This window comes from Poromitra crassiceps (assembly GCF_964638095.1).
Source record: "Poromitra crassiceps genome assembly, chromosome: 23".
Classification (NCBI taxonomy): Eukaryota; Metazoa; Chordata; class Actinopteri; order Beryciformes; family Melamphaidae; genus Poromitra; species Poromitra crassiceps.
Window position 1 is genome coordinate 12600991 of NC_139639.1, and position 27613 is coordinate 12628603.

General features: G+C 43.3%; 1 protein-coding gene across 3 annotated transcripts; it reads right to left on the reverse strand.

Annotated features, from left to right (window-relative positions):
* Positions 1 to 690: 690 nt before the first annotated feature.
* LOC310796896 (ATP-binding cassette sub-family A member 2-like) lies at positions 691 to 25650 on the reverse strand. Of its 3 annotated transcripts, XR_014553696.1 has the most exons (9): positions 25590 to 25650; positions 23436 to 23517; positions 22121 to 22227; positions 21382 to 21480; positions 20526 to 20670; positions 20231 to 20347; positions 19468 to 19625; positions 10462 to 10607; positions 2342 to 2461 (listed from the first exon to the last, which is right to left on the reverse strand). XR_014553696.1 is itself a non-coding variant. In XM_083659140.1 (4 exons), the coding sequence occupies exons 2-4, from the start codon at positions 19528 to 19530 to the stop codon at positions 976 to 978; spliced, it is 300 nt and encodes a 99-aa protein (XP_083515266.1). In that variant the 5' UTR covers positions 19531 to 19625; positions 20231 to 20336; the 3' UTR covers positions 691 to 975. The 3 variants fall into 3 exon arrangements, 1 of the variants encoding a protein (XP_083515266.1); XR_014553697.1 differs by lacking the exon at positions 25590 to 25650 and having other exon boundaries at positions 23436 to 23552; XM_083659140.1 differs by lacking the exons at positions 10462 to 10607; positions 20526 to 20670; positions 21382 to 21480; ... (1 more) ...; positions 23436 to 23517; positions 25590 to 25650 and adding an exon at positions 691 to 1011 and having other exon boundaries at positions 2261 to 2461; positions 20231 to 20336.
* Between the last annotated feature and the right edge of the window lie 1963 nt (positions 25651 to 27613).

The window sequence follows — 27613 nt, forward strand, 5'->3', positions numbered from 1 at the left end:
GAACAATAATATGTAAAAAGCACAAAAAGAGAGCATTCTGTATAAAGAGCCATTAGAGAGATGTCAAAATGTACAGTGTCAAAATAAGTCGGCTTGATATAAGGGAGGCACCGATCCGGACAAAAAAAAAATCATGCCACGTACATTCTCTCCAAAGCGGGAAAAACCACCTCTGCGTCTGGTTTCCATCAACCTCAAAACTCGGCACTTCCCCCAGACGCGCTTTCACCTCACCGCGACCCCTCCGTTATTGCAAAACCAAATCCCACTCGTCAGTCCACAAGGTGCTTCCTTCCATATTCCAAAATAAAGCATTCTTCTTCTTGCCACAGAAAAATATACTGTATCACGACACTGACGACTTTGATTGGACTTGGACTCATCACGGCATGCTCTCAAGGCAGGTCTAGATTGGTCAAAAGGGCCGTTTCTGGTTGCAACCGGACCCCTTTAGGCAGGGAGCGCGTTTGAACAAATTGAAAAAGTGACCCTGCGGTGTCGGACACGTGATGTCGGGGACACGATATGTGAATTCATTGACATCATTGGTATCAACCTTATCAATAATGGCCGTCTATGGATATACATTCTCGAAGAAGAAAAGAAATATGGGAACATTCCGGGACAACATCTCACAAGCTGGCGGCAGCGTCTCCCCCCCCCCCCCCCCCCCGCGCGGCGGGCCTCGGCTGGGCAGGTGGTCTCCTCTCGTCCGTCCGGATCTGGCTTTCTACCCGGGGCTTGAACCACCTCGGGGCTTGAACCACCTCGGGCCCCTTCCCGCCGGCAAGAATTTGAGGCTGAAATAGTGAACTAGTGGTCCTATAATCCACGGCACGGAGAGAGTTTTGGTCCTCTTCACGGGCTAGATGAACAGCTACATTCTCCCCCTGGCTTCACAGCTTTAGCAAATGTTTCCTTTTCCCCCTCCTCTGTGCCAGTTCCTCGTCTGTCTGCTCTTTGAGTTTCTTCAATTCAACACAGGGTGTCCGTATTGAAAGAGAGCTGCACCTGCCACACACAAGCGCGCACACACACGCACACACACACACACACGCACACACACACGCACGCGCGCACACACACACACACACACACACACACACAGCACAAATAAATATAATTTAAATAAGAATTTAGCCCAATGTTGGGATATTAAATATGATGCAACCAACAATTTCAGAATGTTCATTGCAGATAAGGATATAATTACCAACATGACACAATGTATAAATTCAAGCACTTTCTATGACTGGGTTTCCATCCAAATGTATCGCAACTTTTAATCGAATTTTCAGAAAGTCGGCAAAATAAAATGCGAAACAATGCACTGCTATTTTGCGAATTATAGAGCTGTCAATCACCTCGTGTTTGAGGCTGTCTGAGCTGCTGATCAGCTGCTAGACCCGATATACAGCTCTGTTAAACACTAACTTTATTAATTTAAAGTTTCTTGATGATCTACAAGTAGACAAAGGTACCATAACGCCATTTCTAGATTACCAGGTGCGACTCGGCAAACTAACGTTATAATCCCAACCCGATCTCCAAAAGTATTGTAAAATAGCAACGTTTGTGGACCAACCACAATTTCGGCTCCGAAATTGTAAAATGGTAATCCACGGAGCAGATAGTAGGTGAATACAATTTCATTCAAGTCTATAAGTGAGTCGCCTTAAAGTTAATATCCCAGTCTTCTTCTGTTTACCACAGCAGGTATTGTGCTGTGTATTTACCATGATTTACCGTGTGTAGCCCCATTGTGTGGAGGCGACACACGGCATGTCATGTTTTGCAGTGATCAAGGCAAACTGTTGTTTTTGAATAGAGAGACAACAGTATATCGCTTAAACTGTTTCCACCGCACGTTTCGCATTTTCTTTTTATCGATACACTCGACTTTTCCGCCTCCCTCAAGCGTGAAAACTTTTTTGCGATATTTGGAGGTTTTTGCGAATTAGCAAAAGCGTTTCCACTCATTTTTTTATGCACAAATTGAAATTTCGCATCAAAACAGGTGGATGGAAACCCGACTAATGACCCAAGTCTATTTATGTCTATTTTCAAAAACTTTCAAGTCCTTGACCCCCCCCCCCCCCCCCAAATGCACAGTCCTTGAATTTGACGTTTACGAAGGTGTGTGAACCCTGATTATGACATATGGTAATAATACATAAGCTATCAGCTCCTTCAATCCAAAACTATCGCGATCAGTATCGTCCGTTAAAAACTCATATCTGGCAGTTCCTTCTCTCCTCACCCGTTCCTCCTCGAAGCTGATGAGACCTTCGTCGTCGTCGCTCTCCAGCTCCTCGCTGACCAGAGCGTTGAGCTCGGTGTTGGCTGGCCGAGGCTTCAGCAGGCTCAGGATGCGCTGCAGGGGCGACTGGCCGCCGCCAGGGGGCGACGGCTCCTGCTGCTCCAGGTTGTCGCTCTGCTTCTTGGCGAAGTTCACAAACACCTAGGAAGGAAAGGGGAGGGAATAGTCATGTGTACTGTGTCCTGATCCTTAAAGCCCATGGAAACAAAAGAAAAAAGTGTTTTGAGTTTGTCAGTCACACCACAGAAAGATGTGTTATAAACCACCCAGCCAGATTAAAAATGTCGCCAAGTACAGCAAATTAGGTTTCAAGATCATGAAAGAATAAGCAGTATTCTATTGCTCTGCAACTGCGGGTTTGCTGTAGCCTGGGTAAACCCATCCCCCACGTGACCTGCTCTCAGACCTCTGTTCTCAGTCACTATGGTCTGGATTCCCACCATTGTTAAACGATTTCCTGCGGTTGTTGGCCCCCCCCCCGATAGACCGCTCCATTACGCAACCGTCATCCAACCAGCTTTGTGCACAGAGCACATGCGCAGTGCAGCAGATGGCGTCATCGCTCTGCGACCTTTGTTGTTAGCAAGCGAGCTAACACTTTTCATTTCAGTACTGCTAGCACGCAAATGGTTACAACCAGCTACAAGAAGAGAGAACATCGCGTGACGGTGGTCAGGGAATGAAAGAGGAACAGGACGTGTCTACACGGACCCAAACCTCGATCCCTGCTGCAGATGGCCGCAGATCTGGAGAGATATTTGTGGCTGTGAAGAACAGTCATCATCTATACAGCTGCTGCCAACCTGATGAGGAAACAGGCGTGCTTGTTATGCTGGACACTGAATGCCAGACTGCAGACTTCATCCTCCAGTGCTGTTCGCCTCAGGACTTGAAGGGCTAACGTTGTACCATGGACTGTATACATTCTGTGCTAATAATGCTAGCATGCTAACATCCTTTTCACACACACACACTGAATATACCGAAATGCTAGATTTGATCATGGACTTAACGCTAATGTTAATAAAAACGGCCGCAGTCATAACGGTAAGGTGTGTTTGACCTAATTGAAATATTAACGTTCATGCCCTCACATTTCAGCGTGGTTACAGATAAACCTATTTAACGCTAGCTAGCTACAGTAGATTTTTGGAGGCGTTAATGTGAATGTCATGACGTAGTGAGCGTAGTATTATACTGTATATTATACATAATCCAGATGTAACCTAGCTATAGCTAGACGTTAAGAGGTTAGCGTGAATGCGACTGAGACCTGACATTACTGGCTTGATATCATATTCCAGATGCAACCTAGCTAGATAAGCTCCACACGGCTGTATGAGTAGCTACAATCAAATGTATCAAGCCTTGATATCATATTCCAGATCCAACCTAGCTAGCTAGATGTTAAGAGGTAGGAATATACCGAAATGCTAGACTTGATCGTGGACTTAATGTGAATCCAAAACGGCCACACTCATAACATTAAGGTGTGTTTGACCTAGCTAGAAATATTAACGTTAATGCCCTCACATTTCAGCGTGGTTACAGATAAACCTATTTAACGCTAGCTAGCTACATTACTGGCTTGCTATCATATTCCAGATGCAACCTAGCTAGATAAGCTCCACACGGCTGTATGAGTAGCTACAATCAAATGTATCAAGCCGATATCATATTCCAGATCCAACCTAGCTAGCTAGATGTTAAGAGGTAGGAATATACCGAAATGCTAGACTTGATCGTGGACTTAATGTTAATCCAAAACGGCCACACTCATAACGTTAAGGTGTGTTTGACCTAGCTAGAAATATTAACGTTAATGCCCTCACATTTCAGCGTGGTTACAGATAAACCTATTTAACGCTAGCTAGCTACATTACTGGCTTGATATCATATTCCAGATGCAACCTAGCTAGATAAGCTCCACACGGCTGTATGAGTAGCTACAATCAAATGTATCAAGCCGATATCATATTCCAGATCCAACCTAGCTAGCTAGATGTTAAGAGGTAGGAATATACCGAAATGCTAGACTTGATCGTGGACTTAATGTTAATCCAAAACGGCCACACTCATAACGTTAAGGTGTGTTTGACCTAGCTAGAAATATTAACGTTAATGCCCTCACATTTCAGCGTGGTTACAGATAAACCTATTTAACGCTAGCTAGCTACATTACTGGCTTGATATCATATTCCAGATGCAACCTAGCTAGATAAGCTCCACACGGCTGTATGAGTAGCTACAATCAAATGTATCAAGCCGATATCATATTCCAGATCCAACCTAGCTAGCTAGATGTTAAGAGGTAGGAATATACCGAAATGCTAGACTTGATCGTGGACTTAATGTTAATCCAAAACGGCCACACTCATAACGTTAAGGTGTGTTTGACCTAGCTAGAAATATTAACGTTAATGCCCTCACATTTCAGCGTGGTTACAGATAAACCTATTTAACGCTAGCTAGCTACATTACTGGCTTGATATCATATTCCAGATGCAACCTAGCTAGATAAGCTCCACACGGCTGTATGAGTAGCTATAATCAAATGTATCAAGCCGATATCATATTCCAGATCCAACCTAGCTAGCTAGATGTTAAGAGGTAGGAATATACCGAAATGCTAGACTTGATCGTGGACTTAATGTTAATCCAAAACGGCCACACTCATAACGTTAAGGTGTGTTTGACCTAGCTAGAAGTTAAGAGGTTAGCGTGAATGCGACTGAGACCTGACATTACTGAAGTGAATACAAGTGACCTATATTTTTCAATCCTGTCTTTGAATAAAAGTTGTACATTGTGTTATGCTTGAAAACCATGTCTTTGCTCCCTTATGTGTTCACAATTACAACAAATCTGTATGGTTTATCTGTTGGCATTAAACCGTGGTATTTCCTTGGGTGATATTCCATATTTGTCATTAAACCTAGCTGTTCACATAAATTTGCAATGATGATCGACCACGTGAGATATCACAAGTAGCCTACTTTTATTAAAAAATAAAATGCAAAGAGAGGTTTCCTTCTCTAACTATTGGTGCGTTCACAAAATATTTCAGCGTTTCATAACTATAATAGCCTAATGTTACTGTAGCCTGGATGACGTCAGCTAATGCTACCCAGCCTTCCAGCGTTTATCTTCCATAATGCATTAAATCATAATCACAATGCGAAGACATTAGCTGATCACCACAGAGCTGCACAGACAAGTTTATCAGATAATTTCGCCGTAAAATGTGTCCAGGTGATCAGCTCTGAAGCCCCGGCTTGTATGGTCCGCTCAAATCCGATTTCGATATAGGTGTTATTTTGATCAATATTGTATAGCTGGCTAGACAGAGGAGTTTATCTGGAATCAGTGTGACAAGATCCCTGCTGCTAGCTTGTCTGCCTTTCTGTGTCAGAGTATCTAGCTACATTATCTGCATTACATGCTACACCATGCAAATATATTTCGATATAATTCAAACAATTAGCCCACTGTACTACTGGACTGTGTATTGCTGTGAATAAGTTAGATTTGATTGTGTAAAGTGTATCAGCTTTAAATATCCAATATATACAGCATTAAACAAACGACCAGCAGCATTCAAATGTGCAAAAACGTTATATTTATTGAAATGTGGTGATCTCATGTCACATTACATAATGTTATGCCCAAATGGTCTACTGCCCAGAAGCGTCACTTTACATGTTTGGTAGGGAATTATTTTAATTATGTTAAACCAGCGTTTATCTTCCATAATGCATTAAATCATAATCACAATGCTATGAAGACATTAGCTGATCACCACAGAGCAGCACAGACAAGTTTATCAGATAATTTCGCCATAAAATGTGTCCAGGTGATCAGCTCTGAAGCCCTGGCTTGTATGGTCCGCTAAAATCCGATTTCGATAACGCTAGGTGTTATTTTGATCAACAGACCTCAACCTCAACAGCTGTTTTCACTTGAATTTCCTCACGTAGTTGCATAGCCATATAGCTAGCCAGCTAGTAGCTAGCTCGGGAGCTATGCTTTAGAGAGGCCAAATGCTAACGGCTAGGTAGTGCTAAGCCGCTGCAGCTGTTACACGTCATTGACAAAGACGCACTCTCTGATTGGCCGATCACGGCAGGACTGATGTTGGCAGTCACGCCGTCACTCATTGGCTGCGGGGTGGCTGCGGGTCTGCGCGGGTCTTTCAATCGCCCCAGAAATCGATCTGAATGGCCCGGAGTCTAGACGCTAGTGACTGGGAACTGAGAGAGCAGGTCACGTGGTGGCTGGGTTTACCTAGGCTAGGTTTGCTGTGGGTCAGCTGAAGTGCCCCCAGTGCTCTGCCCCACTCCCCTCCCCCCTCCAGTGCTGCACAACTTGATACATTCTGATGCATTTTTTTTTAAATTCCAGGGTAGAGCCACTTCAGTGATCAGCCTTTATATCAGGGGTCTCAAACGTACGGCCCCCGGGCGAGACACAGCCCCTAAAACGATTTAATACGGCCCGCGACTTGATATCAAGTTATAATGAAAGCACAGAGCGCGCTCCCGAGGCGCTCCCGAGGCGCTCCCGAGGCGCGTGGACAAGGCGCTGCCGAATGCAGACGAGCCGCACTTCACACCAGGGGCCGGTTGCACCAAGTGGTCTTAACTATGCCTGGTCGTAACTCCTACGTCGGTCTTAGTTAAGACCAGTCTTTAGAGTGGATTTACGCCTGTTGCACCAACACGGCTTACGTCTGGTCTTAACTACGCGGGTCGTAGCAATGCGCGTCCATGTGAATTGCCAGGGAATGCACCCTGATTGGATGATGTTGCAAAAATGTGCCTCGCGACCTGCTTGGAGCGCACTGTGCCACTACGCTCTCTCAACCACTACTGTATGTGCATCACTACACCCTCCCTCCTCCCACCCTCCCTCGCTCCCGGGGAAAAATGGTGGCGATTGAGCCAGACAGACAGTCTGAATGAAATTGAATGTAACGTTCCCAATTCTATGTATTAAATTCTAAAAAATTAACGGCAACATTTGGGAAGGCTAAGCCACACAACTAGTTCGTTGTAATCTAACATCATGCTTCAAAGACGGAGAACTGGCTGTGTTACGACGATGACAGTAAGGACTCAAAAAGGTCTCCGCTGATAAGACACGGAGATCTCTGTTACAGGCAGGCTCTACGCCTCCTCCTGACCAGGCGTAAGAGTTACGCCTGGTCGTAGTGAAAAGAAGGCTTAAGCCGTCTTGGTGCAACCAGCGTAGCTGTTAGGTCGTAAAGTTACGACCAACTTAGCTTAAGACCAGTGTAAGACCAGTTGGTTCAACTGGCCCCAGGTGCGTTCATTAAAATAGGAGCACGTTTAGCGCGTCCTTACATAGAGAATGAATTGCAGAAAGATGCTGGCAGCTCCAAAAATGCTTTTGGTCTGAATGTCCCCCAAGGCAGCATAAAAAAAACACATCCAGGTGTTGAAGTAAGTCGTGCAGGTTTGCTCAGGTTGGACGCATAGACTTCTCCCCCATCCCCCCTCCCCTCTCTGGCACTCCGCGCATGTGCGTGCATGAGTGTGTGTGTGTGCACGTGCGTGCGTATGTGCGTGCTTCACCGGCCGCTGCGCTTTCTGTCTCCACTCTCGCTTCCTTGTAGAGTCAGGGGGAGGGGCTTAAAAAGGTGTGTCTCTATCGGTCTCTATCCGTCTTTCTGTGGATAGGCTATACTTATTTACAGCAGAACTGCATTCATTGAAATGATTGTGATTTGTGGATTATTTGTACTCATTTTAACTGGTTCATAATAAGTGTCAGCCAAATTACTCAAATGTAACATGTAAAAAGCCTAACCAAACACTAGATTGTTTTTCCCCATTGAAAAATAACTTTAAATTTGACTTATGCTGAATCAGCGTTTTTGAAACTGACCCCAAGAAGAGAGAAATTAATTATGCAAATTCTGAATTCTGGGGAATATTTTCATTTTCTAGTTTTACTGTCCAGAAAAAAAAAACATCAACCACAAATGCTGCCACTCCTACCTGAGAGAGATGGTGCCATGACCACTCCTACCTGAGAGAGATGCTACTACCTGAGAGAGATACTACTACCTGAGAGAGATACTACTACCTGAGAGAGATACTACTACCTGAGAGAGATACTACTACCTGAGAGATATACTACTACCTGAGAGAGATACTACTACCTGAGAGATATGCTACTACCTGAGAGATATGCTACTACCTGAGAGAGATACTACTACCTGAGAGATATGCTACTACCTGAGAGAGATACTACTACCTGAGAGAGATACTACTACCTGAGAGATATGCTACTACCTGAGAGAGATACTACTACCTGAGAGATATGCTACTACCTGAGAGAGATACTACTACCTGAGAGAGATACTACTACCTGAGAGATATGCTACTACCTGAGAGAGATACTACTACCTGAGAGATATGCTACTACCTGAGAGAGATACTACTACCTGAGAGAGATACTACTACCTGAGAGATATGCTACTACCTGAGAGATATGCTACTACCTGAGAGATATGCTACTACCTGAGAGAGATACTACTACCTGAGAGAGATGCTACTACCTGAGAGAGATACTACTACCTGAGAGAGATACTACTACCTGAGAGATATACTACTACCTGAGAGAGATACTACTACCTGAGAGATATGCTACTACCTGAGAGATATGCTACTACCTGAGAGAGATACTACTACCTGAGAGAGATACTACTACCTGAGAGATATGCTACTACCTGAGAGAGATACTACTACCTGAGAGAGATGCTACTACCTGAGAGAGATACTACTACCTGAGAGAGATACTACTACCTGAGAGATATGCTACTACCTGAGAGATATGCTACTACCTGAGAGAGATACTACTACCTGAGAGAGATACTACTACCTGAGAGAGATACTACTACCTGAGAGATATACTACTACCTGAGAGAGATGCTACTACCTGAGAGAGATGCTACTACCTGAGAGAGATGCTACTACCTGAGAGAGATGCTACTACCTGAGAGAGATACTACTACCTGAGAGAGATACTACTACCTGAGAGAGATACTACTACCTGAGAGATATACTACTACCTGAGAGAGATGCTACTACCTGAGAGAGATACTACTACCTGAGAGAGATACTAGTACCTGAGAGAGATACTACTACCTGAGAGAGATGCTACTACCTGAGAGAGATACTACTACCTGAGAGAGATGCTACTACCTGAGAGAGATGCTACTACCTGAGAGATATGCTACTACCTGAGAGAGATGCAAGTACCTGAGAGATATGCTACTACCTGAGAGAGATGCTACTACCTGAGAGAGATGCTACTACCTGAGAGAGATGCTACTACCTGAGAGATATACTACTACCTGAGAGATATGCTACTACCTGAGAGAGATGCTAGTACCTGAGAGATATGCTACTACCTGAGAGAGATGCTACTACCTGAGAGATATGCTACTACCTGAGAGAGATACTACTACCTGAGAGATATGCTACTACCTGAGAGAGATACTACTACCTGAGAGAGATACTACTACCTGAGAGAGATGCTACTACCTGAGAGAGATACTACTACCTGAGAGAGATACTACTACCTGAGAGAGATGCTAGTACCTGAGAGAGATACTACTACCTGAGAGATATGCTACTACCTGAGAGAGATGCTACTACCTGAGAGATATGCTACTACCTGAGAGAGATACTACTACCTGAGAGATATACTACTACCTGAGAGAGATGCTACTACCTGAGAGAGATACTACTACCTGAGAGAGATGCTACTACCTGAGAGAGATGCTACTACCTGAGAGATATGCTACTACCTGAGAGATATGCTACTACCTGAGAGAGATGCTACTACCTGAGAGAGATACTACTACCTGAGAGAGATGCTACTACCTGAGAGAGATACTACTACCTGAGAGATATGCTACTACCTGAGAGAGATACTACTACCTGAGAGATATGCTACTACCTGAGAGATATGCTACTACCTGAGAGAGATGCTACTACCTGAGAGATATGCTACTACCTGAGAGAGATACTACTACCTGAGAGATATGCTACTACCTGAGAGATATGCTACTACCTGAGAGAGATACTACTACCTGAGAGATATGCTACTACCTGAGAGAGATGCCGGTGATGTTTCCAAACTCCATCTTTCGTTTCAGCACCTCTTTGATCTGTCCTTTCTCCGGCCCCTTCTTCACCTTCTCCCGGCCAATCAGATAGATACACTTGGGGGTCAAGATCAGGTCTCTCTTAATGGACTGGATGTGAGACAAAAGAAGGAAGTGAGAGGGGTGACTAATGCAAGGAAGGAGAAGTAGAGTGGGTGGCTCGGGAGAAGGATGGTTATGTCAAGGCCACAAAGAAGCCTCTAATCTATTCTAGAAGTCGACTTTAATGGGAACAGATGCTCGATAAATCTGCAGTCTCACATTGTCGCAGTGTAGGATAAAACCAAGCCACATTTTGCTAGTGTCAAATGACCAGTGTTGGGCAAGTTACTTTCAAAATGTAATATACTACATATTAGGGGTGGGAGAAAAAATCGATTCACCTAAGTATCGCGATTTTTAATGTCACGATTTTTTGGATCGATCTTTTATTCCAGAATCGATAATCGCAAATTAAAAAAAAAAAAAAAAAAAAAAAAAAAAAAAAAAAAAAATTTTTTTTTTTTTTTTGGTGCTTGCAGTCAGGCCACTCACTGAACAGCAGGCTAGGCGCCGCCTACTGGTTTACTAGTGGTTTTATTACTTTATTAGTTAGTCTGAAGTAATAATTACACTTCAGGGTTAAAGTGGGTGCATCTCATTGTAAAATTGGACTTCAAACGGCCCAAATCTGGCTTCAAACGGCCCAAATTTCACGCGCGTTGGCCCATATCGGCCTGGCCTGCTTGGTATCTAATGCCCGGCCTGAATTATGATCCCAGTCCGCCCCTGTTTTTAACTATATCGCCCAGCCCTACTCATGATATATAATATACAGTCTCTAGTGTATGATTCAACTTTTCCCATGTTCTAATCTAGTGTAAAAAAGCAAACAAACTGAAAAAAGAAAAGAAAAAAATAAACAAAAATCGCAATAAATCGTAATATCGAATCGCAATAATCGTAGAATCGCAATAATCGTGAATCGCAATATATATCGAATCGGCACCAAAGTATCGTGATAGTATCGAATCGGGAGATAAGTGAATCGGCACAGCCCTACTACATATTACTAGTTACTTTCATTTGAAAGTAATAAGTTACTTTCCAATATTACTTTCTGTGTAGAGTAACTTGTTACTTATTAGACTACTTTTGCATTACTTTTACCAAAACAACAGCAGCAGCAGAATGACATCGCCGCCCCGGGACCATTCCGAAAAATAATTTCAACCGCCTTGAAGTCAGTGTAAACAATCCAAAATTCTAAATGTTATTCTTTTCCGTTGTTATTGTCATCTACAGTGGTTATTTGCATAAAAACACTGTTTGATTAGGAAATTATTGTATCTTTTTTAAATATGTAAATATGTAAAAAAAAAAAAAAAAAAATTATGTAATGTAATGTATTTAATAAAATGTAACTCAATTTGTAACTTGAGTTACTTGACAAAGTAACTGGTATAATATTACTGAAATCCTATAAGTAATAAGTTATATTACTGAGTTACTGCTAAAAGTAATATATTACATGTAATATGTTTTTTTTAAACACGATTTTAGACGGACAAGCCCGTCTTTTTATTGTCACACGGTTACACATCAACACATGCACGGAGGGCCACAAACACACACATGCTGACGGTGGCCGGTGAAATTTGTCCTCTGCATTTAACCCATCCTGGCTTTTTGTCCTTTCCTCCGAGGGGCAGGCCAGGAGCAGTGGTCGCTTTCTCGTACAGCGCCCGGGGACCGACTTCGGATGTTGTCGTCACTGGTCGGATGACGATGACGATCTGGGCCCGTATTTATCAAGCTTCATAGAATTACTCCTAAGAACACTGCTAAGAGTACACTTATGAGCAAAAAAATTCCCAGCTAAAAGCTGCACTTAAAAGTCAGTTATTATGCATCTCACTCCCTCTTTCAGCGAGGTGTAGGACTGAATCTTAAGTGTCAATCTCAGAGCTGATTTACGACAGGTGTGTGTGTGTGTGTGGTGACAGGTGTGTGTGCCGTAAAGGGAAATGTTGATGACGCAATTCCAAGTACACAGGAATGGCCAATCGCTGAATGGAATCCCTTATGCACGAAATATCCTAAATAGAGATGATTCAACAGTGAAATGCACAATGGGAGTGTAGCATATATTCACCAATAATTTCAGAAGAAATTATCAACAAAATAATACAAGATAGCCTACATTGAAAATCACTCAAGAATAGGCTAAATCTTTCCTAATCCACCCAATTTACCTAATCCCACAACTGACTCTAAACTGGTGTGCTGTCAATTGACTACCCTATATAGCCAGGTTCTATAGGCTGTATGATGAGCAAACATGGAATCCAAAAGAAAGCCGAATTGGAGGGAGGATGACACGCTGTGCTTAGTGGAGAAGATTTGCGCACGTCTCTGTCTCCTGAATGCCATGATGTCAACATCAGTGGTGTCGTCTACGTGATACGCAGGTATACGCCGTATACACACTGCGAAATGACTCAGATTTGCATATGCGCACTGGGAAATGCGCTATGATATGTATCGTTTTCAATTTCCATTTATAAAATTCACCCTGTGCGCTCTGTGTGTTACCCTACGTTCACACACAGCACCCAAGCCTTGCCTTTACCCACGCTTTTAAAGGCGTCCTTTTTAGTCAATGAGGCTGTGTACACAGGGCGCCTCAACGTGAACCTTCCGTGTACCCACGCCTCGCCTGAGCTGCGCCGATTTTTACGTGAGTTCTATTTTCAAGCCAACTAGGCGCGTGAAGGCATACTTTTTCTGTCAAGCCATGAAAGAAAAACGCGACAATATCCGTGGGAAATGTCAGTCAGAGTCAGTATACCCTCTGAAAAAAGGTAGACTACACCACTGGTCAACATTGCCCTGCTGGCAACTCCTAACCACTTAGGACACCTCCTGAGGACTCCTAAATAGCTGGGGGAGTAGGAGTGTTTCCTAGTCTTAAGAAGGTTGATAAAAAGCTTTTATTCTTAAGTGTGAGAGTAGGACTAAATTTCACAAATTCTCAGCACTTAGGACTAAAATGGCACTCTGAGACGCTTGATAAATACGGGCCCTGGGCCCGTATTTATCAAGCTTCCTAGAATTACTGCTAAGAACACTGCTAAGAGTACACTTATGAGCAAAAAAAATCCCAGCCAAAAGCTGCACTTAAAAGTCAGTTATTATGCATCTCACTCCCTCTTTCAGCGAGGTGTAGGACTGAATCCTAAGTGTCAATCTCAGAGCTGATTTACGACAGGTGTGTGTGTGTGTGTGTGTGTGTGTGTGTGTGTGTGGTGACAGGTGTGTGTGCCGTAAAGGGAAATGTTGATGACGCAATTCCAAGTACACAGGAATGGCCAATCGCTGAATGGAATCCCTTATGCACGAAATATCCTAAATAGAGATGATTCAACAGTGAAATGCACAATGGGAGTGTAGCATATATTCACCAATAATTTCAGAAGAAATTATCAACAAAATAATACAAGATAGCCTACATTGAAAATCACTCAAGAATAGGCTAAATCTTTCCTAATCCACCCAATTTACCTAATCCCACAACTGACTCTAAACTGGTGTGCTGTCAATTGACTACCCTATATAGCCAGGTTCTATAGGCTGTATGATGAGCAAACATGGAATCCAAAAGAAAGCCGAATTGGATGGAGGATGACACGCTGTGCTTAGTGGAGAAGATTTGCGCACGTCTCTGTCTCCTGAATGCCATGATGTCAACATCAGTGGTGTCGTCTACGTGATACGCAGGTATACGCCGTATACACACTGCGAAATGACTCAGATTTGCATATGCGCACTGGGAAATGCGCTATGATATGTATCGTTTTCAATTTCCATTTATAAAATTCACCCTGTGCGCTCTGTGTGTTACCCTACGTTCACACACAGCACCCAAGCCTTGCCTTTACCCACGCTTTTAAAGGCGTCCTTTTTAGTCAATGAGGCTGTGTACACAGGGCGCCTCAACGTGAACCTTCCGTGTACCCACGCCTCGCCTGAGCTGCGCCGATTTTTACGTGAGTTCTATTTTCAAGCCAACTAGGCGCGTGAAGGCATACTTTTTCTGTCAAGCCATGAAAGAAAAACGCGACAATATCCGTGGGAAATGTCAGTCAGAGTCAGTATACCCTCTGAAAAAAGGTAGACTACACCACTGGTCAACATTGCCCTGCTGGCAACTCCTAACCACTTAGGACACCTCCTGAGGACTCCTAAATAGCTGGGGGAGTAGGAGTGTTTCCTAGTCTTAAGAAGGTTGATAAAAAGCTTTTATTCTTAAGTGTGAGAGTAGGACTAAATTTCACAAATTCTCAGCACTTAGGACTAAAATGGCACTCTGAGACGCTTGATAAATACGGGCCCTGGGCCCGTATTTATCAAGCTTCCTAGAATTACTGCTAAGAACACTGCTAAGAGTACACTTATGAGCAAAAAAAATCCCAGCCAAAAGCTGCACTTAAAAGTCAGTTATTATGCATCTCACTCCCTCTTTCAGCGAGGTGTAGGACTGAATCCTAAGTGTCAATCTCAGAGCTGATTTACGACAGGTGTGTGTGTGTGTGTGTGTGTGTGTGTGGTGACAGGTGTGTGTGCCGTAAAGGGAAATGTTGATGACGCAATTCCAAGTACACAGGAATGGCCAATCGCTGAATGGATCCCTTATGCACGAATATCCTAAATAGAGATGATTCAACAGTGAAATGCACAATGGGAGTGTAGCATATATTCACCAATAATTTCAGAAGAAATTATCAACAAAATAATACAAGATAGCCTACATTGAAAATGACTCAAGAATAGGCTAAATCTTTCCTAATCCACCCAATTCACCTAATCCCACAACTGACTCGAAACTGGTGTGCTGTCAATTGACTACCCTATATAGCCAGGTTCTATAGGCTGTATGATGAGCAAACATGTTCTGCTGTTATGGCATTGCTGCGAAGGGTCAGTGGTGTGATGATGTCCCTAATCAAATCGGTCACATAGATGATGCCCGCTCTGTCTAATCGATATCGTTTGATCAACTGCTCGTTGTCAAATAATTCAAGTACATCCTTCCGCTCTCTGAAGATTCGCGCACGTCTCTGTCTCCTGAATGCCATGATGTCAACATTGCCCTGCTGGCAACTCCTAACCACTTAGGACACCTCCTGAGGACTCCTAAATAGCTGGGGGAGTAGGAGTGTTTCCTAGTCTTAAGAAGGTTGATAAAAAGCTTTTATTCTTAAGTGTGAGAGTAGGACTAAATTTCACAAATTCTCAGCACTTACGACTAAAATGGCACTCTGAGACGCTTGATAAATACGGGCCCTGATCTTCTGCATGTTTTTAATGGGGGGGGGTAGCACCTCATGGGGGATTTGATCCTGCGGCGCCCGATTCGCAGTCCTGTGTCTTATCCATTAGGCCACGGAATGGCCTTTACTTTTGTAATGCAAAGCAACTTACAGTAACAGATGTTTTTTTCTTCATTCCTTTGAAGGACAATAAGTGTGTCTTTTAAGGCTGGCTCACACTACAGGATTTTCGGGCCGATTTATGCCCGATTCACCCCTCCCGAGAATCGGAGGAGAAATCTGGCCTGGCAGCTTGCCAAGCTTGGTCGGGCCCGACTTTCGGCACCGATTATCTTGTAGTGTGAGCTGTTTGCAGATCCAATCTTAACCCTCCCGATCTGCTCAAAGCCTCATCGGGGCCGTCCCGATCATATCAAACATGTTTGATATTTAGGACTGAAAATCTGCGCGAATACATCATCCTGCTGCTGCGTCAGACTCCCGTCATTATCATTAATTGACGCGGCTCATTTGATGCACTGCAGGCATCAGATAGGCTACCAAATACCAACAGCACAGAACCATGAGGATTTGGGGGAAAATGTCACTACGGTAATTTATATCACAATGAATGACCAATGAATAAAAAGTTGTGATATCGTAGTTTTGAGCCCCTGCCAGTCAGAGGCTGTAATCTCCTACCTTTCTTTGGAACAGGCTGCTGGGTTTACCACCCAACAGGGTGGCTAGCCATATTTTCTTTTGGGATTTGTTTGTTGATGGGGAATGGGTCTCTGAACTGTATGACTTACTACAGGAATGTGGTCTGGAAGACCATTATTTCCAAAGAAAAACTGTGAATGTGGAGGAATTTAAAAATCGAATCCGGGTTAAATGTCTACAATCCTGGGCTGAAGAAATTTGGCAAAAGCCAAAATTAAGAACATATTGTTTATTTAAAAAAGACTATAAATGTGAAAAATATGTTTTGTATAATTTGCCAAAAAGTCAGAGATCACTCTGTGCACAGATAAGATGTGGCATCCTACCATTACATATTGAAACAGGAAGATACAGAGGGGTAGCTGAGGAGGATAGAATATGTGAATATTGTGAGTTGAATGAGGTGGAAAATGAAATTCATTTCATTTTATATTGTCCTTTGTATCATGACTTGAGAGAAACAATGTTTAAAAGAGTCCATACTCCTGAGCTAAATATGATAGATAGTGAGAACGGAGTAATACTCGAATTTCTTTTTGATAATATTTTTGCATTCTCTGAATTTCTCTCTAAAGCATGGGACAGGAGGAGAAGGTTGACGTACAACTGATAAAGTAGAGTTTATTTTCTATTTATTTTTTTTCGTTTTATTTTCGTATTCAGTGCAGGTATGTATGAATGTATATGTATGTATATGTATAGGCATATTATGTCTGCATGTATATATATTCTCTAATTTGGGCTGCACTGAAAGCTTCTGGTTGGGTAACATACCAGAATGTTATGTTTTGTTAAATATTGAATGTTGATGTGTCTGATAATCCCATGTGGGATGGGTCATGTAATTGTCCTGACACGAAAATAAAATATTCATTCATTCATTCATTCATTCATTCATTCCTACCTGTTTTATCAGGCAGTGTGGGGAAAAAAGGCATTGTTGCTGCGGGAAGCAATCCAGTCTATCCAAACTTTTGCCGATCTCATGACATGCAGCAGGGGAATATATTTTGGTAGCGCATGTGTTTGTGTTCTCACTTGTACAGACAATAGAGTCGCGTTGTTTACACGCATGCTAACTACCGTGAGATTCATTTGTTTGGCGAGACGGTACTTGTGAAAATGAGGAAAAGAGAGAGGTGAGGTGGGGGCGGAGCGCTTTGGTCACTGCTGGAACCCCAAAAACGAAACAGGTTCGGAGTATGGCCGGGCATCAATGTGATTATCCTGCCGATAATCTTAATAATATCCTGTAGTGCGTGGTGCGCCACATTTACAAATCTTGTAGTGTGTGCATGTTTGAGATTCTAGGGAAGATAATCTGGGAAGATTCTCCTGTAGTGCGTGTCACAGCCAGATTTCAAAATCAGCTAGGATTGTCAGAATCCTGTAGTCTGAGCCCAGCTTTAAGGCTGGCTCACACTACAGGATTTTCGGGCCGATTTATGCCCGATTCACCCCTCCCGAGAATCGGAGGAGAAATCTGGCCTGGCAGCTTGCCAAGCTTGGTCGGGCCCGACGTTCGGCACCGATTATCTTGTAGTGTGAGCTGTTTGCAGATCCAATCTTAAGCCTCCCGATCTGCTCAAAGCCTCATCGGGGCCGTCCCGATCATATCAAACATGTTTGATATTTAGGACTGAAAATCTGCGCGAATACATCATTCTGCTGCTGCGCGAGACTCCCGTCGTTAATTGACGCGGCTCATTTGATGCGCTGCACTGCAGGCATTATAGGCTACCAAATACCAACAGCACAGAACCACGAGTATTTGGGGGAAAATGTCACTCATTTATATCACAATGAATGACCAATGAATAAAAAGTTGTTATATCGTAGTTTTGAGCCCCTGCTAGTCAGAGGCTGTAATCTCCTACCTAGCTTAAGCTGGGCTCAGACTACAGGATTCTAACAATCTTAGCCGATTTTGAAATCTGGCTGTGACACGCACTACAGGAGAATCTTCCCAGATTATCTTCCCTAGAATCTCAAACATGCACACACTACAAGATTTGTAAATGTGGCGCACCACGCACTACAGGATATTATTAAGATTATCGGCAGGATAATCACATTGATGCCCGGCCATACGAACCTGTTTCGTTTTTGGGGTTCCAGCAGTGACCAAAGCGCTCCGCCCCCACCTCACCTCTCTCTCTCGTTTCCTCATTTTCATGCCCGTCTCGCCAAACAAATGAATCTCACGGTAGTTAGCATGCGTGTAAACAACGCGACTCTATTGTCTGTACAAGTGAGAACACAAACACACACACACAAAATATATTTCCCTGCTGCATGTCATGAGATCGGCAAAAGTTTGGATAGTACTGGATTGCTTCCCGCAGCAGCAATGCCTTTTCCCCACACTGCCTGGCTGATAGACAGGTAGGAGATTACAGCCTCTGACTGGCAGGGGCTCAAAACTACGATATAACAACTTTTTATTCATTGGTCATTCATTGTGATATAAATGAGTGACATTTTCCCCCAAATACTCGTGGTTCTGTGCTGTTGGTATTTGGTAGCCTATAATGCCTGCAGTGCAGCGCATCAAATGAGCCGCGTCAATTAACGACGGGAGTCTCGCGCAGCAGCAGAATGATGTATTCGCGCAGATTTTCAGTCCTAAATATCAAACATGTTTGATATGATCGGGACGGCCCCGATGAGGCTTTGAGCAGATCGGGAGGCTTAAGATTGGATCTGCAAACAGCTCACACTACAAGATAATCGGTGCCGAACGTCGGGCCCGACCAAGCTTGGCAAGCTGCCAGGCCAGATTTCTCCTCCGATTCTCGGGAGGGGTGAATCGGGCATAAATCGGCCCGAAAATCCTGTAGTGTGAGCCAGCCTTTAGGGACACATTTTTGTCTTTACTTGACTTGTCTTTACAGTAATCATTTTTCCATCTGAATCAAACAGGAGTTGGACCTCACCTTAAACCTGCGGTCATACTGGGTGACGGAGTCGGCAAAGTCGACCCGCTCCCTCTTGGCCATGGAATTGGCGCAGCTCTGGCCGCTGCTCCAGACCCAGGTGGTCTGGTTGATGCTGTTCCTCCGCCGCTCCTTGGAGTTCTACAGGATGTCTGAGGCTGAGTGGGGCAAAGGAGGGACACACGTTATGGACCGGGACATAAGATGTGACTCGAATAGTGCGATTAGGACAGTGGTGTTGCAGAAGTTCTCAGATCTTTTAGGCCTAAATGAGTAAAAGTAGAAATACCACAGTATACAAATACTATAGTTTATATATAGCTACTATCAATCAATCAATTAATCAATCAATCAACTATAAATACTAGTTTCAATCTGTTACAAGTGAAAGTCCTGTATGTAAATGTAAATATTCCAGAATTGCATGTTGTGTTAAAAATAAATATGATTTCTATCCAACACTTTTTAGCCTGATTTGGTTGTTTTCTTGTAAAATGTTATGCTGCCGCAATGCTCTCTGGGAAGTATGCAAACACTGCTGGTGTTTGGTAGGAGAAGGGAGGGGAGGGGTGGAAGAAGGCAGAAAGAGGAGGACTGGTCCGTTCACAGCGCTAGCTGTCCGTGAATGAAATGACACATGCGCGAGCAGGAAATGCACAGAGGTCTGCCATTGGCTCTGCCATTTGCCCGCCCCACAAAAGTTCATCCTATCCAAATGTGGAGTGGGCAGATTCGAAAGCCTGAAAACTGGTTGACAACTCACCCTCCTCTCTCATCTGTTCATACTTCCTCCTGGCGCTGTATTTCCTCCAGGCCTTCTGGATGGTCCTGGCGAAAGTGTCAAACTGTCTCTCTCTCTCATCTCCTCCAGCAGGAAGAGCTGTGGAGCACACATACATTATACATACGGTACATACATACATACATACATACATACATACATACATACATACATACATGTACATTCTTTTCAGTTCGGAATGATTCCTCATGTTGTTTTTTAAACTATTTCATTTTCATCAGTTTGCTATCCATCAAGTCAATGAACTGCTCAGTACCGATTCGGGGTTCTTGACAAAGACCTTGGTGCGTCCCATCTGGTACTGGTCGGTGTCCATGTTGACGGATCTGAGGAGGTGAAGGACCCCCTGCTGCTCGGGACCCCTCCAGGGCGGCCATGTCTCAGCGGTCAGAATGGCATATCTGGACACGACAAACACACACGCACGCACACAGACACACGCACGCACGAACACACACACACACAGACACACGCACGCACGAACACACACACACAGACACATACGCACGCACGCGCGAACACACACACACACGCATGCGCGTACACGCGCACACACACACACACACACACAGCAGGAGGCACAAAGACGTTACATATATGTTGCTCTCCCAGGACGATCTTAGAGCAAACCGTGCACACAAACACACAGAAATGGGATGCATGCTCACAAGTCATTTTTTGCAAGTCCAAGTCAAGTCTCAGGTCACAAGTCGAAGTCAAGTCTCAAGTCTTGTGGATGAGTGTTCTATCATCTGCTGCATGCAATCCGGTCTGCTTAGAACACTGCATAGCTAAAACTAAGGAATTCAAAGCATGTACTGTATTATCCTCACTCCTTATCTATTAGAATACAGTGTGCAGTTGATTGGATGACATTAGTAGACATTTCCTTAATGTTAATGCACCAAAAAAATACAAATAAAAAATAAAGATTGTTCACAAGTCCCAAACCTCAAGTCCAAGTCAAGTCTCAAGTCTTTGAAGGACGAGTCTCAAGTCAAGTCTCAACTCACTGTGTTGGTGACTTAAGTGCGACTCAAGTCCAAGTCTCAAGTGCAAGTCCCCATCTCTGCTGCGACACACACACACACAGTCACACATGTTTGACTCACCTCTGCAGGAACTTAGGGAATGCTCTGCGATAGGCAAAGCCGGCCCTCCGGACGCGAATGTTTTCTCGCAGCCCGAGGTACTCCACCTGATGCTTAGCCCTGGAAACAGTTGGAATTAATTACCATCATTATTCCAGTGGCGTTTACTCTGTGTGTGTGTGTGTGTGTCTGTGTGTGTCTGTGTGAGAGAGACAACACGAAGATGTAAATATGTATGCGTGAGACAGAAGAAACAGAGAAAGAGAGAGGGAGGCTGGGCGATATGGACCAAAAATCACATCTTTGTATTTTCTAGGCTGAACGGCGATACACAAAATATAAAATAGAAAAGTCTGGTAAGTTCAGGAAATGACATCACTTTACTGTAATGCAGCCTTATAGGAAAAGACAACACTTATGCCATATTCTATAAATGGTAAATGGCCTGCATTTATATAGCGCTTTTATCCAAAGCGCTTTACAATCAGTAGGTACATTCACCCATTCATACACCGATGGTGGCAGGCTACCACGCAGGGTGCTGGCACACCAACGGCAGCAATTTGGTGTTCAGTGTCTTGCCCAAGGACACATCGACATGCAGACTGGAGGAGCCGGTATAACGACGATATTACAATATCCAAAATCTAAGACGATATCTAGTCTCACATCACAATATAATGTTGATATATTGCCCAGCCCATGTGTGTGTGTGTGTGTGTATGTGTGCGTGTGTGTGTGCGTGAGTGAGGATGCCAACCTGCTCTCCTCCCAGTCTTTGGGTCTCTTGGTCTCATTGGGCTTGATGCAGCGGATATAATGAGGAGTGCACTTCATCAATGTGTTCACTAGGTCATTAGCTTGTTCCTGTGGGAAGATGTTCACTACGTCATACAGTAGGTGTACAGTCCAAGCATCATTACAACCTTTTCCACATTGTGTGTCTGCCCAATTTGAGCTGTGCTGCGGGTGGGTTTTATCCATTCACTCACTACTGTTGTGGGAAAGAGAGTGGAGTGAGGCAGAGCAGGTGTGTACAGTATGTCAAGATCAGTATGGGCACAAGTCCTTCCTGTTGTGTGAACTGTGTGTGCACTGAATCTCTGCTGTGACAGCACTGACAACACAATTGCACGTTCATGTGTGGATGACTTGGTCGCACACGCAGTCGCCGCCTTACTAATGAAGATGCATGGTGGTAAGAAGGTACTGAAACTGGTCGCTCTGCCAAGCTGCCGCTCAAAACCGTCCCGACTGAGAGAAATCATCATAGATTTTATTGATTTAGATTTATTGATGATAGTTTCAGCAGAAGAGTCTGATCAGCACTAAGAACAACAGGATGGTCTGATCAGCACTCAGAACAGGATGGTCTGATCAGCACTGAGAACAGGATGGTGGGGTCGGTTGTGGGATATACCACGTTGAGCCTTCTGGGGGTGTTATAGGACGAATCAGCGTGACATCACGACACCCGGATAAGCCACCCCGGAACCCCAGCAGTTAACTAGCATGAGTTGTGCCGAACAAAACGTTAATATCTCAAAAAGCATACATCACATGGCTTATATTTTGACATTCTGAGTGAGAGCAGAAGTAGCTCAAATGCCTGACGTATATACAGTATGTATGTCATGTTAAGGTTGTGTGAACTGTCGCCGTTTTTCAAATCAAGTGAATTCAGTAAAAAGCACAGCCTGCTAGAGTGAGACACTCAAGGCTGGCTCCATAGGGTCCCATTATAAGCTGCCCTTTGTTTACCATGTCATCATGTCATGTACCACCTCATATTTTCAACAAATGGGACTTTGAGATGTGCACACTACTATTCTTGCTCAGCGGTGTGATCAGGACCAACAAAAACTGGGGCAAATAGCAAAAATATGTAGTAGCGGTGCACTTTTATGGTTGACTGTATTCTGTGTATTTGTCCCATTTTTTTGGTTTGTTTGTTTGTTTTATATTTCTTCATAATGACATTTCCGTACACACTTTTCTTGTTCTCATTCAGAACAAGGAATCTCATTGAGTCTGTATGTGGCATGAGGTAGAAGATGTTTCAGCCAGGTTCTCACCTTGATCTTGGAGCTGGCTGTGGTCGGCCTGCTTTTCTTATCTGTGTTGAGGTTTTCAGGGAACAAGCTGCGAATGAAGTGACTGTGAAGATGAATCGAGAACAAGGGTCAAAGCATCTTCTCACCGCAGTTCCCATGGTTTTTAATGATACCACACCACACATACTGTAAGTTCCCATGGTTTTTAATGATACCACACATACTGTAAGTTCCCATGGTTTTAACGGTCCCACACAATTTGTACGTGGAAATGTTGGTTCGGTATGGGACACTAACTGTTCGCTGTTCTGCATGAGCTCGATGAGGTCAGGGAAAAGCACATCCCGGTTCCTCTGACAGACGCCACAAATATCGTACGACACCTGAGATGACACCAACCACCTCCTATGGCGCTCCAACCCCCATCCCCCAACACCTCTTCTCCCCTGTGCTCCTCTGATCCGTCGTGCCAGGTCTGAATCTGCTCCGCTCGCTCTCTTCCACGTCTCCTTCCTGCCTTTCAAGGTATTGCTCTCTGATCTTCCAGTGTACAACAGCTATCTTGACTCAGGCCTTTCCCACCACAGAGCTCATTCATTAGATCGCAGACTAGAATATTGCAGGTAGTGAGTGTTCCTCAGTGGTAGTTAGACTCCATCTGGGATAAAAAGAACACCATACACCATACGCCTCACAGCTCGAAGGTCCTGGGTTCGATTCCCACCTGGGACGCTGTGAACGCTGAAGGAATGCGTGCCCGTCCGCATGTCCTCGAGTGCCCACCGCCCGGGTGGGGTCGTCAAAAGGGCCTTTCTGTGTGGAGTTTGCATGTTCTCCCCGTGCCTCCCGGGGGTTTCCTTCATATAGGAACCCCCTTCACCAAAACATGCAATATCCCGGTTACTAATGTGGTTCCTCCTCTGGTCGTTAAAGGTGCCTGTTGGCTCTCCCCAGATCGGCAGAGGGTGGAGTAGCAACCAGGATAAATAATTGAATTAGCACTAATGGGGGATAAAAAATCTGGGGGGGGGAAATATAAAAAAAGAAAAAAATAACACCATAGCTTCCTAATTAGGGCAAGAGGGAAAATGGGAAGGAGAGGGAGGAAGAGATGGGAAGAAAGAAAATGTAAACAATGCATTACAATGCACTGGATTTTCTTTTTTAACAAGTCCATGTTCATAATGGCTAGATAGTTGGATCACTTCTAATTGGAAGCGTTTGGGAACACCAGAGTTCCCAAACACTTTCATGTGAAAAAAAGACACACCAGTAGTGGGTACACCAATTAAGAATTAACCCTCATAAACTTTGTTCTAAGGAAACCCATCTGAGTGTGTTTGTTTTTTGTCATTAATAGTAATAGTTGGTGTGGTGATAAGATAACCATGGTGGAGAAGATTCAACTAAAAATATATATTATATTATTGTCTTGGCCAACTTGAGTATCGGTGGTACATCACGTTACATATTACTATCTATTAAATAGACATTAAAGTTTCACACATAATCCTCAACAAAAGTATCATCATAGTTTGATTTAATGTTGTACCATTTATCATCCACCCTGAAGGCGTGTTACGTTACTTTTTCAAAAGGTAGAACTTAATTTAGGATAAGGTAGTTAGCAACATTAACTGTGGCGACGTGGCCTAAACAGCCATATAGCTACATTTTTCAAATCATGCATTGCACATGCACATTTAAGTTAAGCAGGTTAACGATGCTTCGCTAACATTAATGTCCTTCTGCACTGCTCTATTGTTTCAACTAAGTTGCATGGGTGCATTCGCGTTATACTTATACTGTACGTTAGCGAAACAAAACTGAAGTTGGGCACCACGCTCCCTGAACACGTCCGCAGTAAAAAAAAAAAAAATGATGTCCCCCATTTAAGATTTGACAGATTTCAGTAGTCTACATTTACTACTGTAGAATATGGTATTTCAGAACCGTAACGTTAACGTTACAGACCCATTCTTCTCAAACTAGCTGGGCTAGCTACTGTAAACACAGAGGAAAAACACAAAGCAGCGACTCGACACATTCGCTCCACTTTCACTAGGAAATTAGAGGCGCCCGAGGACAAAGAAACAGTCGAGTGATGGCACTGACTAGTGACTACACAATAAAAACTACGACAATAAATGACGTGAGCCATAACTATTATACTACCTTGTTGTCTGTGAAATAACCAACTGAGTTTACATCTAACGACACCACGATATGAAGAAACAACATTCCAAATGGTTGTCGCGCACTGATTACGTCACGCCGACACTGTCGCTGCACACACACCGCATAATGTGTGTGTGTGTGTGTGTGTGTGTGTGTGTGTGTGTGTGTGTGTGTGTGTGTGTGTGTGTGTATAGGGGGATTAACATGAGAAATGACCAATCACAGCAGGAGAGAGGGTTAAAAATAGGGAGACTCCTGCAAGTGTTGGCAGGTATGATGTAAAATGTATGGCCCTTCACTTACTTGTAAAAACTATGTAAATCAGTATGGTGGAAAGAATTGCCCACCCCTACAGTACCCCTGGGACGGGTCAAACTGATCACTATAAGCAGATGATCATTATAAGCAATTTCTTTTTTTCTTTCTTTTTCATGCAGATTACCATCTAATCGACATTTGTATGTATTACATGAATACAGTACATATTAAGTAAAGGAATGTTATTGACTTAAAAAATCCATACAGTAAATTAGGCCTCCTGCTGTTTCAAACAGCGGTCTTGTGAAGACATCTCTCCACAGACAGACAGAGATGCTGCGATCTCTCCACTGTACAGACAGGCATGCACCGAGTATCACTGCTGTATCTTGTGGGCTCATTTTTAGCAGTTTGTAAGGACAAAAATAATAAAATTACTGTAGTAAAAAAAAAAGTTCTTAGGTGGGACAAGGCCCAAAATGATCACTGTAAGCGGATTATTTAAACAGCATGTGTATAGGAATGATTCAGGACAAAGCTTTTTGATGAATATAAGCGGTTAATCACTATAACCGTGAACACTATAAGCGGATTCCACTGTATTTGAAGCCATCTATCAGCAGACCCAACTGCAAAAGTAGGTTCCAATCCCTAGAGGGCACTCTCACTACGTGAAAATGACAGTGTGTAGAATTAGTTTACTCTCAAATGTGGAGATTTTACACAGACTCCTTTAGCATTGGCTTAAAGCTGGGACAATCTATATAAAACATCTACAATCTACAACAATTATTTACATGACATTTGTTTATTAACATAACATATTCATTAAGATAACATTTATTTATTAATAATAATAATAATAATAATAATAAAGAAAACTTGAACTTGACAGGGAAATCTATATAAAACAATCTACAATCAACAACAATCTATAGAGAACCAATTAAACCAATTGAATGAACATAAACATATTTATTAAGATACAATTTATTTAATAATAATAATAATAATAATAATAATAACAATAATAAAGAAAACTTGAACTTGGGATTTACAGGAAAATCTATATAAAACTATCTACAATATACAACAACAATCTATAGAGAACCAATTAAACCAATTGAACAAACATAACAAATGTATTTAATAATAAGAAGAATAATAAAGAAAACTTGCCCCGCGCACTTTGGCGACAACATGGAAAACATGAGCTCGTCACTAAACAATGACAAACACATCCACGGGCAGTCACACACACGCCCACACATACTGACAGTAACACAGGTGTCTACACACACACACACACACACACACACACACACACACACACACATGCACGAAGCCCTTCCCCTTTACATCCATATCCACACACACACACACACACACCCTCACGGACATGCCTCACTACATCCACAAATAAACACATTGGCCTCCTGTCTCTTCCAGGCGTGTATTGCTTTCTTGTTAGGTGCTAGGCTCCACCGAAGGGGGCAAGGGGCAGGCTTTCTTGGTCGCAGTGACACCAATGCGGAAGTACTGAAAACCGCAGTTCCTGAGATGGCCACTTGAGGCTGGCTGCAGAAGCGAGTCAGTCCCCATTCACGCTCATGTCAAAGTGCCCATGTTTACAGCATCAATAAACATGTTTCCAGTCTGGTTCAAAAGATGCTTTTGGTCTGTAGCCTAATTTCACCTTTCATGACAACTATACGGGGGGTGAATGTTTATATAACTCACTCATTTAGAGTAAAATTGACGAT